We start from the raw sequence: 17,612 nt of genomic DNA on the forward strand, positions 1-17,612 counted from the left end.
AGAAAAACGTTCCTCTGAATGTTTTCTCTGCTCTCCACGGGAGATCGTCAAGGGACACTTGTCTTAATTCGTTGTCTGCAGATCAGGAAGTATATTGTTTGTTTATTACAGGTGACAATGGCTTTGGGGATTAAGGTGATAGTGAGTAAGTACTCTGTTTAATGTACTGTGTATATGATGCATGTCGCATGTATTCTACTCTTAGATGAGATAAATAGAAGATATCAGAAAGTTAGAAGGAATAACAGAATGAGATAGATTGATGTAAAGAGATCGAAAGAGGCAAAATTGTCACTAATCTTACGCTAGCAGTGGGTTACGGCGTTATGTCCTGGATGGGAAATGTTTTCTGGCGTCCAGACCACCACAATTTGCATATACAGACTTCCGGGGCACAGAGGTTAGCATTCAAAGGCGGCGCATGCGCAATAATATGTTGTATGCTTTGCCCACAGTTGTTCAAAGCATACTGCACAGGTGTGAGAGGACACTTGAATGCACAGGCGCAAAATACAATGCCGGGAAGAGGATTCTTAGTGAAAAGCCGGAGGTGGGGAGAATCGCCTATTAGGCCCCGCCCATCAGACCGGGGTGATTGACAGACAAACGGTTAGATTACCAAGGTATTTTCTCTGCAAAGTTGGGGATATAAAAGGTACTAATGTAAAGCAGAGCTCAGGCCCTATTGAACAATATTTTTATCTGATATCGAAAAAACGGGGTAACAGGTTCCCTTTAACTTTAGGCCTTTTAGAGATCATTTCATCTTCAACTTTGTTAACTGTTCACAATACCAGGAACAGTGAGAAGGGTTGCCTAAACCTTTACATGCCACTGTACATACTGCACACTAGCCCAAGCTATGCTATGGCTACATTGGGTATCGATTTCCTTTGGGCATACAGTGAGGCTATGTGCACATGCTGCAGATCTGCAGCAGTTTTCCATGAGGTGTATGTACAGTACCATGTAAACCTATGGGAAAAAAATCTGCAGTGCACATGTTGCAGAAAAAAAAACAAAAAAAAACACGCGGAAACGCAGCGGTTTATTTTTCGTAGCATGTCAATTCTTTGTGCGGATTCTGCAGCGGTTTCCACCTGCTCCACAATAGAAATCTGCAGGTGTAAAACCGCAGGTGGAATCCACACAAAAACCGCGGTTAATCCGCAGTGCAGTTTACCTGCGCATTTACCAAAAACAGTGCGAAAAATACGCACACCATTCCGCAGCGTGTGCATAGCCTAATTCAGACAAATGTTTAAGTAGCTAAAACAAACAGTCTTCAACTAAAAAACACAATGAAAGATCACTAAAGGAAATAAAACACCAGATCTGAGAGCTCTTGAGACTTTATTAAAAACAAAAATGCAATTAAGTTTACAAATGAGTTATAAACTACAGTAATTGTCACCTTTGTACAAAAGACTGGTTTTAAAATGTTTCCCATATTACACCAGGATTTAAAAAAAAAAAATCAAAAAAAAAAATCATAGAACATTACAAAGACATTAGCTTTTACTTATTGCCAGGGTTAGAATTTTAGGCACGGTTTTATACATTCCCAGAGGTTTTAGAAAAGTTAATGGCTTGAATACTGCCCAAAATTGAAAGCAAGCAGCAGAGTAGACTTAAGAATACAGAAAAATTAGCAAAGTACAAGACAAAAAAAACTGATCGAAAAAAGGAAAGCCACTATGAGAAATCAACTATGTACATTTACTGTCATCAGCTCATCTCATAGGAGTCACTAACACTTATCTGTAGCAGAATTGTACCCAAACCTCTTACTGAGCGATGACCCTCGACTTATAATGGACTAAATATGACTTTGCTCAATTTAAGTTACAGTACATGAATTCACATAACTCCTATGAAAAGCCACGGCAGCCAAATGCTGAACAAGTCAATCTTTGCTCTTCACCAATGGCAATACTACATGGAAGCCCTATTACATGTGAAGATCCATTGGGTTTTCAGGCAGCACAACCTATAAAAGAGGACATTATGTGCAGACAAGATGTAGACCCATTTGTTCATCTTTTGAACAGTTTTCAAAAAACTGCAATGACAGTATTAAGGCTCCTCGGGTATTTTTCTAGTTTCAAGTTAGGACATGTTTACTCTGGCCGATGACAGCCTTTAAAAAAGGCCGCTGATCGGCTGTTTAATAGCTTGTTGAGACCCATCTCACAAGACAATAGTTAATAGAATGGTTTTACGCTCACACTTGTCATTGTTCTCGGCAGCACCAGATCTGTTTACACAGGATGAGGTGTTGCAAAGAATGAGCATTTTTAATGGAAGCTTTAAAATAACTTCAACTGTACCCTTAGTCTTTACAATACCTACATCACTGGAGCTTTTGATATAGGAGCACAACTAGAAGCCATCTAGCCAGCCAGCTTATAATAACTTACCACTCAATAGTAGATTTCCTTCACTGGACACATCACAAAACATTTCCTTTTCGGGGAACCATCTACGTATGATTAAACAGCACCCATCACCTACATTGAGGCTTGTTCATCGAACAAAATACATTTTCCATTCAAGGTCATACAGGTCATCACGTCCCCCTTGCTCAAGAAATCATGCCCCCGCCTCCATGTGACCGATTGGAGACCACAGCACCGATCAATTCAAATGAAAGGAGACAAATGTAGAAGATAAGTCCATAGAAAGGCTGTATTCCTGATTTATTTATTTTTACTTGGTACAAGTTTATGGATGGGTCTCAAATGTACAAAAAAAAAAAAAGTTATGAGACTACCACTAAAGTCTTAGATTAGACTTAAGGAAATAGATGGGAAAGGCATAAACCTGGTGATAGAGCAGCATATTGTAGGAGCAGATACCGAGAATCCAATGATGCATCACTTACTGGACTATGTGCTGCAGTTTTGATAAAACCCCTGTTTTCTTTGCTGAAGATCCAACAGCTCTCTGAATGCAGAGCCTGTTTAACTCCTCCTCACACCACTGATTGGCAGCTTTCTTTGCACACTGTGCATAGGCAGAAAGACGCCAATGGTGGAGGCAGAGTAACAGCTCATGAATATGGAGGACTACATGGCAGCATATTTAATAGTTTTCTAGTGTCAATGCACTGCTGGTAAACCAATATTATCAAAACTACAGCAAGCAGCTGAAAAAAAGTGACATCACTGGAATCAGGGTCATAATATGTTGCTCTCAGATTAGGTGGTCAACACCTAGTAACAGCTTCAAGGTAAAGCTATCGTCCTACAATTAGACTTTCACCTGTGTATAGGTGATAAGTTGACCACTGAAACTGACCATCCACAAAAGGTTACACAAGACAATTCTCATGAAGCAGCAGTCACTCCATTCTCAGTCTATGGAATAATAAAACAAACAAAAAAACAACTAAGCGCTGTACTTCCAACAGAGTGGCATCGGATTGCCACTTCATTCAAACGTGGCACATTGGATGCCCACTCATGAATTCTGGGGTCATGAATTCTGGGGTCCCAACGCTTTTTCTTCTCCTGAAGATATAGGCTTTACCAATGATGTACCAAGGCTACGACTTCAGGAGTTGTTTTCCAAGTTGAGCAGAGTTTGTCTGCCATTACATTTGTATAAATAGATTAGAGATTTATATTGGCCACTAGAGTTGAGTGAATTTGATCGGGTCCCTGCTTTTTCGGCAAGCTACAGAGCTTTCCAAATAAGGCTACTTTCACACTAGCATCGGTACGGGGCCGTCGCCATGTGTCGGCTCGACGTACCGACGCAAACTGCGATAATGGTGAACAACGAGGGCAGTGGCTGCAGTTTTACAACGCATCCGCTGCCCCACTGTGGTCCGGGGAGGAGGGGGCAGAGTTTTGCCGACGCATGCGTGGTTGGAAACGGCGGACTCGACACACAAAAAGTGTTACATGTAACTTTTTTTTTTGTGCCGACGGTCCGCCACAACACATCCGTCGCTAATGCAAGTCTATGGAGAAAAAAAAACCGCATCCTTCAAGCACATATACAGGATGCGTTTTTCTCCAAAACGACGCATTGCGACGTACAGCGAGCAACGCTAGTGTGAAAGTAGTGCACGCTACAGAGGGAACCCGGATACATGGAGCGTTCTGTGTGACCAGCTGTTTGGTGCCATGTGTTGTGGCTGTGTCACTGTCACAGCACATGCATGAAGAACCCAACACAGGCTCTCCATGCATGTACTGTGACACTGACAACATGCAGTGGGGAGCTGAACAGCCGGAGCGCTCCATGTATCCGGGTTCCCTCAGCAGCTTATTTGGCAAGGGCTATAGCTTGCCGAATAAGCAGGGACCCAATCAAATTCACTCAACGCCATTAGCCCCGTCACGGGGAAAGAAAAAAAAAAAAAAGTGAGGGGTGTACAGCGAGATTGAATAAATTGAACTTTCTGGAGATACATATGGAATATTCCGGACTCCCATTTAATTGCAGGGTAAATTGATAAACTTAAAGCCTCTTTGACAGATGTAAATAAATTACCACTTTCTACAAGAAATAGTTATATGGAGGTCACAAGTCAATAAAATAAAAAACTAAACAGATGCCAAGGATCAGGTATATTGAAAGAGGGGGCATTTTCTTCAAGACAAAAAAAAAAAAAAATGTTAAAATAATAGGGTGTGATATACAATAAGTGACAACAACTGACAATAATGCATAGCTTGTAACTAATCCAACTCTGTCTCCTTACATAGTAATCATTCATGGTCTAGCCACATAATGAGATCAGATTAAGGCACAGTCATTGAGAAAACAAGAAAAACCACGTACAACATCTCCAGCAGATGCCTCCAACCTGAACAGAAACCCCCGACTCATGAAGCCAGACGTCCACGATGGACCAATTTCGTGTCTTACGCCAAGACCTCATGAGATCAGCAAACCCCTACCTTAAATATTTCTAGAAGCAGAAATACCCTGTGGAGGGGGAGAAACCACGGTATAAAACTACTTTGCTTACATGTTTGGATGTGGGTATAGCTTCATATAAAAATATGTACATTGGCGCCCCTAAAATACAATTTCCCCCCCCCAAAAAAAAAAATATAATAATGTTATGTACACAAGTCATTTCTTTAACAAAAAAAAAAAAAAAAAAAAGTGAATACCCTCTATACTCCACTAACATTTTGCAAGGGCTCCAGAACATGAGCAAACGGGATGTGGACATGAACAGAACGTATATACCATCATTGCGCCATTATAAAACATTCAATGTCAAGATTTCTCTGCACATTCAGAGACATTGCGTCCAATTCACTGACAGCGACAATGACCAAGATCCTCCAGTCGGAGAAAGGGAAAAATAAACCTCCACAAGTTCTCTTATTGCAGCACAAACAATAAAAAGAAAGTGAACTGACCAACAAGTTCATTATTCCAGGGTGTTACAGTCCAGGGGATTCATATTGCTTCTGCCTGGACCATGCAATGCCAGCAAATCCTAAAGTAGGTGTTTAGCCTCCATATTCTATAAACCCGCTGTTAGATACAGGTTTCACATTTTTCATGCAACACACCAAAGACCTAGAGCAAAGGACTTCATTATAGAGAGTGCTTGTGACAAACCATATAGCGGCATTATTTCTCCTGCACAATGGGAATGTGACAGCTCGTGAAAAGCAAGAGAGTGGAAAAAGATATATGTATACAGAATCCCAGGAAATGCTTGAAATCTAATGTTAATGACACTAATTGGGAAAGGAACACGTACTAACAAGATAAGGCTATGCAGAGTGACCAGAAAAATTTTGGTCTAAACACTTGTTAGAATATATTTGGCATTTTTTCTTTAAATTCCACATTTTAATATCCTCTATATATAGGTCTTGTTAAAAATGTATTGCTTTGACAATAATTATAAAGGTTAAACGTTTACAGGATGTACCTTAGGTTTCCTCTGTTTCTGAAAATATAAGAAAATAGAAATATTTTATATATATATTTATAATAAAAAAGGAAGAATAGATAAGTCCTGGCAAACTTCTTCACAACCTTCACCCTAACAGTCAGGGGCTTTACAGTGGCGAGCTCTGGCTCTCCTTTGGGTGGTATTAAGCTCTGCCACAATCAAGGTTTAATAGCAAGAAGGTTTCCATTTATACAAATACATGGTTATGTCCCTTCCAAACAGGAAGCCCTGTAGATATCTGTAATATATTGTTAGTTAACGTGAATGGAGGGGAAGGAAAAACCCAAGAAAACTGCTACAGAACGTGAGTCTCCCCAAGCGGAGGCTGGGGAGATAAGTTGGCACAACCTTTCATGTCACAGATGCTTGACACTTTCCATGTATACGAATTTGGACCCATCATTCTTTCATAGCCCAAAACTCCAATACACATTTGCCAAATTATTTACAGTCTGGCCTGAACAAGGCCCGTCAGAAGCCATTGCCGCTGAGGTTGATGGACTGCAGGTCTGCCACTTGCATGACGTTTATGCCGCTGCTGGCGAGTCGGGCAATGCCTTCAGGTGATATTGCCTCCATGGCTACCATGTTGGTGGTGATGAGGGCCTGTGGGGTGGGCGTGGAGGCAGCGCTTCCATCAGAGCCTGTCCCCGCTTCCAAAGTAACTGTTGTCATGGCTACTGGTCCGGACTGCCCCTTCTTGTTTTGATGTGTTTTTATGTGTTTGGACAAGTGATCGCTTCTCATAAATCGCTTTGGACACTCCGGACACACAAACTTCTTCTCACCTATAGAGAAGATGGAGAAGAACGTTATAATAAACAGTCATTACATTCAACGTCATGGAAAACTTTACTGGCTTATATTATAGCCAGGTAGGTAAAGTATTACATTATATTATAGTTTCTTATTTTTGCCCTGTGTCAGCTGGATGTGTTCGGATGCCGAGCTACCCGGGTCTACCAGCTGCAGACTGGCTGATTGGGAATAATGTACATCTGCCCCCTACAGATTCGATTAGGGGGCCATTATGTGCAGCACCCATCCATGGCCCCTATAACTTGTGCTGCTATGCACATGAGTGTATCCAATTGCCACAGACAGCTGCAACAGCTGACCAGAAGGGGTCCCAGGTGTCGCACCTCCACGATCTGACATTGATGGTGGCCTATCCTTAGGACACGTCAATATGAATGTCCCAGACAACTTTAAAATTAGTTTTATATTTTAAATGCATTTCTTCATGGCATTTAACCTCCCTTTACCACCTTATTATTATTATTATTATTATACATTTTTATAGCGCCATTTATTCCATGGCGCTTTACATGTGAATACGGGGCAAATATAGACAAATACATTAAACATGAGCAGATAACAAGGCACACGAGTACATAAGGAGGGAGGACCCTGCCCGCGAGGGCTCACAGTCTGCAGGGGGTGGGTGAGGATACACTAGGAGAGGGAAGAGCTGGCTGTACGGCTGTTCAGTAGGTTGAGGATCACTGCAGGCTGTAGGCTTGTCGGAAGAGATGAGTCTTCAGGTTCTTTTTGAATGTTTCTATGGTAGGCGCAAGTCTGATGTGTTGGGGTAGAGAGTTCCAGAGTATGGGGGAAGCACGGGAGAAGTCTTGGATGCGGTTATGGGAAGAAGAGATGAGAGGGGAGTAGAGAAGGAGGTCTTGGGAGGATCGGAGGTCGCGTGTAGGTAGGTACCGGGAGACCATGTCACAGATGTATGGAGGAGACAGGTTGTGGATGGCTTTGTATGTCAGTGTGAGGGTTTTGAACTGGAGTCTCTGGGCGATAGGAAGCCAGTGAAGGGCTTGACACAGGGGAGAGGCTGGGGAATAGCGGGGGGACAGGTGGATTAGTCGGGCAGCAGAGTGTAGGATGGATTGGAGCGGTGCCAGAGTGCTAGAGGGGAGTCAGGTACATTATACAGGTACATCTAATGTGGCCTCCCAATGTTTGCTGCCGGCTCCAGCGATGAGCTCACAATTTTTCCAACACATGTAAGCTGTTCAAATCAGCTGACATGTGCCCAAAATGCTATCAATACAAACTTCAGCTCGGCACACAAAATAAGCCTGCAGCCAGCCCCAGATCACAAAAATAGGGAGACGCTACAGGTCTCAAAATGGTGACTTTTTGGATTTATTTTCACCACTTAAAGAACTTATACATGTTTGGGATCTAAACTTCGTGACCCGGAGAATCATAATGGCGGGTCAGTTTTAGCATTTCATGAACAAGGCAAAAAAAAAAAAAAAAAAACCACAATTGTGGAATTGCATTTTTTTGCAATTTCACTGCACTTTGAATTTTTAACCAGTTTTCCTGTACATCTGGCAAAAATCAGTGGGGTCGTGCAAAATTGCAACTCGTTCCGCAAAAAAAACAAGCCCTCACATGGCCATATTGATGGAAAACAAAGCTACAGCTTGGGGAAGAAGGGGAGCAGAAAAACCGGAAACTCAGAAACCGAAAAATCCAAGGTTGAGAAGGGGTTAAAGAATGAATATAAAATTATCCAGCTCTCTCCTGCAATGTTCACACTAGCTATTGAGGCTTAGTGGCCTTTACATAACACTTCTGGACATCCTCATTATCATAACAGGGAAAGCTGCATTTACACCAAGATAATCACAAACTAGTGTTAGAACCGCTCACTGAGTGAAGTGTTCCTTTACAGTGATGCTCCACCAATAACAGATTTTTAGTGCTGTGTAAACAGGACTCCTACTGCAGAGAACGCCGAGTGCGCATCATACTTTGGTCTGCTTCTATGTTGGTCCATAATAACGGACAACAAACATATACACTGCTGACGACACAGGATCCACCAGTCACAATAAGTGACTTCACATCTGACCCACTTGCTCTCCTTTCACAAAAACTTTTGCACAAAAGTGGGGAAAAAAAAAAAAAAATCACATGGTGCAGACACACATCATGGGAGGAAAGATCACCACCGCAGACCAAAGGGAGAAGGTCTGTGCCATGTGCTCCCTAACAGGATGATGTCCATGAACCAACTATGAGAGATGTATTTGCAGCAGCCACCTTGTCTAACAGTACTCTAGCAATGATTAGTGACCAAATGAGCAGCATGAAGGAGGATATTCACTGTATTAAACAGGACCTCCATACAGTAAATGAAAGCGTAGAGGAACAGGTTGGATGTATGGAGGATAACGATCTGAATTTTAAGAAAACTGCAGAACATATCCCTATTGTTGGATAAAACAGACGATTTTGAAAACAGGATGCGCAGAAATCGTCTAAGGCTGGTGGGGGTCTCTGGAAAAGTGGAAATGATCCTGTGGGATTTTTTGAAAAGTGGCTATATAACACCATAGGAAAGGAGGTGCTCATTAGTTTTTGCAATTGAACGAGCGCCAGGGTGCCCAGCATACCCCTCCAACCAGGTGCTCCCTATGTACTGTCATGCTAAAAAGCCAGGGAGCTTGAAGATCTCTTTATTAATGAATATTAAACTTCCATTTACCTGAACTTTTCTGCAGAAATATAAAAAAAAAAAAAAAAAAAAAAAAAAAAAAGCAGCTTTGTCATGCCTTCCAGACATATGAAGACTACTAAGGTGTAGATCACTACAGCATACGAAGGGCCTTATTTCCTCCATTGACAGGATATTACCCTTATGTCTACATAAGCATCCAATGTTGGTCAGGTCAAGATGGGAAGAGGATGTTGGCCCCATATCTGAAGAACAATGGAATGAAATACTAGAAACAATTCCTATACTCCCTTTATCTGAGTAGCAAATTTTCCATATCCACAGGGTATATTAAACAATATATTGTTTATAATTGGGACTCGGACTGAAGACTCATGTCCGAGATGCGGTATGAATGGGGCCCATCTGATGCATATGCTCTGGGAATGTGTTGATATAGGCCATTACTGGGTGGGGGTGACCTTCCTGATTAAGCAAGTAATCGGCATAGACATACAACTTCATCCTAGGGTGTGCATACTGGGCCTTCTAGGGGTGGGGGTAGATTTAAGATCCCCTGTGACAACCACCATTCTGAGAATTCTGGCCAGGAAATTGTTGACATTGCACTGGTTAGACCGTAACCCCCAACATTGGAGGAATTGAAAGCTAAAATTTAATACCATATGCCAGAGAGGTACTTAAATTAAAAAAAACTCCATTAAAAAAAAAAAAAAAAGTTTAGAAATATATGGGAATGGTGGCTGGTCACCCCTGAGGTGGCATCTGTGGACCTACTCAATAACCACTAGCTCGGTTGGCCATTTCGGCTTTTTAAATATTGCATGTTGAGGACATATAGATACCAATTATTTTCTGTTCGTAAACAGGTTAGTGAACTTACAACCAATACTATGTCTTGGTAAAATCCCTGTATTTAATAACATGTCACCAGTCTGGGAAAATTTTCATTTGCACAAGATTGATAACTTTGCTTGGCGTGGACTACCCTGGCATGTATAGGACTATATAAACTTTAAGGGTTAAACTAGTTTATTAAGTTTATAATATGATGTATATAATGGTTTCTAAAATCAAATAATCAAAAATGATCTGATTTAAAAAGTGAACTTTAACAAATCCCTTTGTCTAACATTAGCATGACGGAAGCGGAGAACAAGGTGTGCCATGCCATTCCCCTGGAACGCCCCCATACAGAGAAAATGCAGCAGTACAGAGTTCTCAATGAAATCCTTGAATTCTCTAAATAATGTAGTACTGTCCAGTGACCTCTAGATGCTGGTAGGTATGCGGATGAGAACCCGCCGTGAAAAAAAAAAAAAAAAAAAAACACGCAATAGGCATTTACCAAAAACTGTATTGCAAAGTTTCTTCTAAACGCCAACATACCTTATGGAAGCTTTAGATCTTAAGCTCCACTACACATTGCAAGCGCATATTTTTTACCTCTCTTTTAGCACAATTATTTAGCATCAGAATTAGGCAGCAATGACTGCATAAGGCTACATTCACATTTGCGTTCTGCCGGGCGCAGCCGTGGCGACGCATGCGCCCCTATATTTAACATGGGGGGGGCGCATGGACATGGGTTGCATTGCGTTTTGTGACGCATGCGTCTTTTTTGGTGCACATGTCAGAGCGCAGAGGACGCAGCAAGTTGCATTTTTTTTTGTCCAAAATCATGCCAAAAAAGGACGCATGCGTTTTGCATGCATTTTGGTTTGCGTTGTGTGTTGCCGACGCAGCACCACACAACGCAAATGTGAACGTAGCCTTAGACAGAAGAAAGCATGCATTACTCACCAGTGTGGGTACGCTTGTGCCTCTGCAGTTCGTCACTTCGTGTAAAACGCTTTCCACAGAACACCCACGTGCAAACAAAAGGTCTTTCTCCTGTATGCCAACGCAAGTGAGCCCTCAGGTGTGAAGTCTTTCCATAAACTTTGCCACAGCCCGGGATGTGACAGATGTGCTGTTTTTTCTTCCCTGGATCACTTGAACTCCTGAGAAGAGAGTTTGTTTGAAAATGAGAACTCCATGTTGTGGAATAAGCGATCGGGGGGGGGGGGGGGGGGGGGTTGGTGGAGAGAATGATATTCACACAAGTCACATTAAACATGCAAGGAATCTGTCAGTAGGTGAACAGCACTTCATGAACAGATTCAAGCTGCCATGTCATCCTTCGCCATGACCACAGTCTGCAGCTTCTACCTCACTCACAGGGAGAGAAATCAAATGTCAGAAAAACATGACAAGACATCGGACAATGAACTGTGTTTTTTCCCCGCCAACACTTCACTACTATAGGTTACATACTTGTTGCAGACATATGTACCTAAAATGCCTAAAAAAAAACCAAAACATAGCTGTGCATTCACCAGACAACCTAGTGATTTCAAAGCATAACATTTCTCCTTCGGGAAAAAAACCCCAAAACAAACCAACAGGTCCATGTCAGGACTGCCACCCAGAACAGTATTCTCTGGATTATACAACCTCATTAATGTTTACATGGTGGTACCAGATCATTAAACATTCACAAGACGCATCACACTGTTAGGCTGCCGTCACACCATCAGTATTTGGTCAGTATTTTACATCAGTATTTGTAGCCAAAACCAGGAGTGGGTGATAAATGCAGAAGTGGTGCATATGTTTCTATTATACTTTGCCTCTAGTTCTTCCACTCCTGGTTTTGGCTTACAAATACTGATGTAAAATACTGACCAAATACTGATAGTGTGATGGCAGCCTCAGTGGTGACCCTTACCTTCCCTCGCTGTCTTTACAGTAAGGACAAGTACAAGCCTCTCTGCGCATTCTCCGTCCAGGTTGGGGTTGGGGATCTGGGCTAGTTTCACCCTCTTCCATGGCAGAATGATCCTCGTGTAACCCGTCAGCACCAGCAGCATGAATGCTTAAGTGGCCAGTTCCATCTCCTGTTTTGGGAAGAGGAAGGGTGGGAAATTATAACACTGAAGCTCATTTCAGGCACAAACTAGTAGGCAATGGACAGTTTACAAAGATCTAGTTTGCTACATGACCCTGTCATAAGGAAACTATGATATCAAGAATATTACTAAGCTGAAAGAGCTTCAATGCAAACTGTCTATATGTATATCAAAAGAGCGGATGGATGGAGGGCGGACAGGCAGCAGTAAAGACTAATCTACAAGATCCTGGGATGACATCCCTGCAACACAGTGCCCCCTCGTAGTGGAGAATATAGAGCTGTAGGTACAGAGCTGTGCACCAGCAGAAGCCCTCCATACAGAGAATACAATGGATCATATTTGTTGTGAATTCTTAATGAATAAAGACAAATAAATCTGTGCGCACTCATAGGGTTAATGTCAATACCATAAGGCACCAAACACTACAAAGAAAGCCCAAATACAACCCCTAGCAAAAATTATGGAATCACCAACCATGGAGGATGTTCATTCATGGAGGATGTTCATTCAGTTGTTTAACCCCTTTCTGCCATCAGACGTACTATTCCGTCCATGTGGGGTGGGCTTTACTTCCCAAGGACGGAATAGTACGTCATGCCCTTTAATGCGACACTGCGACTTAAGTCGCAGCGATCGCATTAAAATTCCGACGCCATCTTACCTGCAGGAAGATGGTGTCGGCATCCTAGGGCCTGTCGCCGCCCCCCCGATCGCTGTGATTGGCTGCTCAATTCTGAGCAGCCAATCGCAGCCTCTCATTGCTTCAGCCAATCAATTTGGCTGAAACAGTGAGGTCCCAGCCTAGGATCGAGTACCGATGTACTCGATCCTAGGCCAGTGCCTGGCAATGCCAGGCATGGGCCCAAACCCCCCCAGGATTGGCGCGATCGAGATCGATCGCGCCAATCGCAGGGCACAGCGGCGGTGTTACCGCTCTGTGCCCTGCCTGTCCCTGCGCGCTCTGCAGCCCCGGGCCATGGCTCCGGAGCATTCAACGCTGATTGGTGAGGATTCCTTCAGAGCGGTCACGCTGCGAGATCCCCTCCTGTGCTAAGACTTGTGGTGCCACAGTAGCCTGTGACACCACAATTCTTGCTAAAGAAAGAAGAGAGAAGAAAGAAGAGAGAAGAAAGAAGAGAGACTACAAACCGTAAGTGTTGATACCCCGATCCCGGCCCGATCTCTATTCATCCCCCCTTCTCCCATCCATCCTTCTCCCATCCCCCCTCCTTGCGCCGTATCCGTGCCCAAATTTAGCAGCCGCCGAGCGTTGATTGGTGACGCAGTTCACCTATCACTCGTGCTCACTTTTTTCCCCATCCGCTCCCCCAGCCGCCGTGTCTAATCCGTGCCTTTTCTATTTTTTTTTCCCCCATCTCCTTGCGCTCCCCCAGCCGCTGCATCTAATCCGTGCCTTTTCTTTTTTTCCCCCATCCCCTTGCACTCCCCCAGCCGCCGCGTGTAATCTGTGCCTTCCCTTTTTTTTTTTCCCCATCCCCTTGCGCTCCCCCAGCCGCTGCGTCTAATCCGTGTCTCTCCTTTTTTTCCCCCCATCCCCTTGCGCTCCCCCAGCCGCCGCGTTTAATTTGTGCCTTCCCTTTTCTTTTTTTCCCCCCATCCCCTTGTGCTCCCCCAGCCGCTGCGTCTAATCCGTGTCTCTCCTTTATTTTTTCCCCCATCCCCTTGCGCTCCCCCAGCCGCCGCGTGTAATCTGTGCCTTCCCTTTTCTTTTTATTCCCCATCCCCTTGCGCTCCCCTAGCCGCTGCGTCTAATCCGTGCCTTCCCTTTTCACATCCCCGTTCGCACACCCAGCAGCCGCCGAACTCTGATAAGTGAACCGTGTCACTTATCAGAGCTCTCGTGCCTGGCGTTTTTTCCACATCCCCGTTCGTACACCCAGCAGGCGCCAAAATTTGATAAGTGACGCGGTTCACTTATCAGAGCTAGGGCCTGCTGTTTTAGACTTTTCCTTTCACAGGTATTTTTTTCTCCCCTTTGCTTTTTTTTCCTTTAGCCTTTTCTTTTTAGAATAGTTTGCACCAAACACTATCCCCCCACACGTACACATAGTTCCCAATAAAGTACACAAAAGCACCATACTGACAAAAAAAATGTCCCGTTCGTCCCAACAGCGCTATTCAGCGGAGGAGGCATATGCTTTCCTTGCCTCCGACACTGATAGCGAGGGAGAGGATCCCACTTTTCTTTATTTTTCTGATTCTTCCTCATCCTCTTCCCCCTCCTCATCTTCCTCCTCCGGCCCTGCGGAACAGCCACGCAGACGCCGCAGGACAGAAAAAGTGCCCATCATTCATGAAGATGAGGCAGGGCCCACTCCTGAAGATGAACCAGCGCGCCCCTCTTCGGACCCCGTATGGACCTCGCCCCCCGAAAATTACGAGCCACTGATTCCTGATTTTGTGGCAGAATCAGGAATCAGGTTTGACACCACCGGCCTCACAGAAATAGACTTTTTCAAAGTCTTTTTCTCTGAGGATTTTGTTAACCTCATGGTGGAGCAAACTAATTTGTACGCTCGTCAATTTTTGGAGCAAAACACCGGTTCCTCATATTCCAACTGGTCTCCTGTAGACGCAGTTGAGATGATGCAGTTTTGGGGCCTGATGCTTCATATGGGGCTCCTGAAGAAGCCAGAAGTTCGGCAATATTGGAGTGTTGATATTTTATTCAACACTCCAGTGTTCCGAATGGTCATGGTCCGAACGCGTTTTGAGGCCATCCACAAGTTCCTGCATTATTCCGATAATGCACAGTGTCCTGCACGAGATGACCCCAACTTTGACCGTCTGTTCAAAGTTCGGCCTGTCATCGAACACTTCAACAAAAAGTTCGGTGAAGTGTACGTGCCCAAAAGGGACATCTGCGTGGATTTTTCATTTTAAGGGGCGGCTCGGATTCCGTCAATACCTGCCCAGCAAGAGGGCCAGGTACGGAATCAAACTCTACAAGCTGTGTGAGAGTACCTCAGGGTACACCTACAGCTTTAGAGTCTACGAGGGGAAGGACAGCAGGATTGAACCGCCTGAGTGTCCCCCTGTCCTGGGAGTGAGTGGGAAAATAGTGTGGGATTTGGTGCACCCACTGCTGGATAAAGGTTATCACCTCTACACTGATAACTTTTATTCCAGCATCCCACTCTACAAATCCCTCTCTGCGCGAGGTACCGCAGCCTGCGGTACTGTCCGCAAAAATCAGAGAGGCCTCCCAAAGACGCTACTTGGGCAGATGCTCAGAAAAGGTGAGAGCAGAGCCCAATGTAGCGACCACCTGCTGGTGGTCAAGTACAAGGACAAGAGGGATGTCCTTCTCTTGACCACCATACACGGTGATGGCAGTGCCCTCAGCACTGTACGGGGTACCTCTGCACAGGTCTGCAAACCGGACTGTGTACTGGGGTACAACAAAAACATGGGGGGCGTTGATCTCTCCGATCAACTCCTCCAACCATACAGTGCTTTGAGAAAGGCCAAGGTGTGGTACAAAAAGCTGTCAGTGCACATCGTACAAATGGCAATGCTCAACGCTTTCCTGCTGTCACGATGTGCACACCACAGCGATACGTCGTACCTTCAGTTCCAGGAGGTAGTGGTTAAGGCCCTGTTATTTGGCACGAGGGAAGGAGCTGGCCCCAGTACTTCCGGAACTGAAGGTGCTCGTATCGTACCAGGTCAGCATTTCCCGGGGGAGGTCCCACAAACTGCAAAAAGAGGTAAGTCGCAAAAAAGGTGCAGAGTGTGTTACAAAAGGGGAATACGCAAGGACACCATTTATCAATGCGACACCTTCCCCCGAAAAACCTGGCCTGTGTATGAAGGATTGCTTCAGAGTGTACCACACCTCCATGCACTACTAATTTACTTTACAGGAAACAGTAGATTAGTTCCAAAAAGGGGGCACATCTATGTAAGTTCATTGGGGGTCTAGTTTACAAAATGCTACTTGTGGTTTTTTTTTACTGTTTGGGCACATCAGGGGCTCTGCAAACGGAACATGATGCCTGCAGACCATTCCATCAAAGTCTGCTTTCCAAAACGTCACCACATCCCTTCCGAGCCCCGACGTGTGCCCAAACAGTATTTTTTCCCACATGTGGGGTATCACCGTATTCAGGGCAAATTGGACAACAACTTTTGGGGTCCAATTTCTCCTGTTACACTTGGGAAAATTAAAAATTGGGGACTAAATGATCATTTTTGTAGGAAAAAATAGGATATTTTATTTTCACGCCCGGGCGTTATAAATTTAAGTGAAACACTTGGGGGTTCAAAATTGTCACCACACCTAGATAAGTTCCAAATTAGGTCTAGTTTCCAAAATGGGGTCACTTGTGGGGGATTTCTACTGTTCAGGCACATCAGGGGCTCTGCAAACAGAACATGATGTCCGCGTACCATTCCATCAAAGTCTGCTTTTCAAAACGTCACCACTTCCCTTCCGAGCCCCGAAGTGTACCCAAACAGTAGTTTTCTCCCACATGTGGGGTATCAGCGTACTCAGGACAAATTGGACAACAACTTTTGGGGTCCTATTTCTCCTGTTACACTTGGGAAAATTAAAAATTTGGGACCAAATGATCATTTTTGTGGGAAAAAATAGGGTTTTTTTTTCTCGCCCAGGCATTATAAACTCTCGTGAAGCACTTGGGGGATAAAAGTGCTCACGACACATCTAGATAAGTTCCTTAGAGGGTCTAGTTTCCAAAATGGGGTCACTTGTGGTGGTTTTCCACTGTTTAGGCACATCAGGGGCTTGCCAAACGCGACATGGCGTCCGATCTCAATTCCAGCCGATTTTAGCTTGAAAATGTCAAACGGCGCTCCTTTCCTTCTGAGCCCTGCCATGCGCCCAAACAGTGGTTCCCCCCCACATATGGGGTGTCGGTGTACTCAGGACAAATTGGACAACAACTTTTGGGGTCCAATTTCTCCTTTTACCCTTGAGAAAATAAAAAATTGGGGACTAAACGATGAGGTTTGTGGAAAAAATATGATTTTTTATTTTCACGCCCGGGCATTATAAACTTTCGTGAAGCACTTGGGGGATAAAAGTGCTCACGACACATCTAGATAAGTTCCTTAGGGGGTCTAGTTTCCAAAATGGGGTCACTTGTGGTGGTTTTACCACTGTTTAGGCACATCAGGGGCTCGCCAAACGCGACATGGCGTCCAATCTCAATTCCAGCCGATTTTAGATTGAAAATGTCAAATGGCGCTCCTTTCC

The 17,612-nt window shown here is 44.1% G+C and overlaps 1 protein-coding gene across 1 annotated transcript in view; it reads right to left on the minus strand.

Annotated features, from left to right (window-relative positions):
• Positions 1-1,336: 1,336 nt before the first annotated feature.
• Positions 1,337-17,612, minus strand: part of SP1 (Sp1 transcription factor) — a 48,292-nt gene continuing 32,016 nt past the window's right edge. Inside the window, exons 4-6 of the mRNA XM_069758760.1 lie at positions 12,187-12,355; positions 11,220-11,419; positions 1,337-6,723 (exon numbers count right to left, since the gene is read on the minus strand). Coding sequence (XP_069614861.1) covers positions 6,407-6,723; positions 11,220-11,419; positions 12,187-12,355 — 686 coding nt within the window. The 3' untranslated portion in view covers positions 1,337-6,406. The remainder of the gene's footprint in view (positions 6,724-11,219; positions 11,420-12,186; positions 12,356-17,612) is intronic.

Source organism: Ranitomeya imitator, chromosome 3 (assembly GCF_032444005.1).
Source record: "Ranitomeya imitator isolate aRanImi1 chromosome 3, aRanImi1.pri, whole genome shotgun sequence".
In the NCBI taxonomy this organism is placed as follows: domain Eukaryota; kingdom Metazoa; phylum Chordata; class Amphibia; order Anura; family Dendrobatidae; genus Ranitomeya; species Ranitomeya imitator.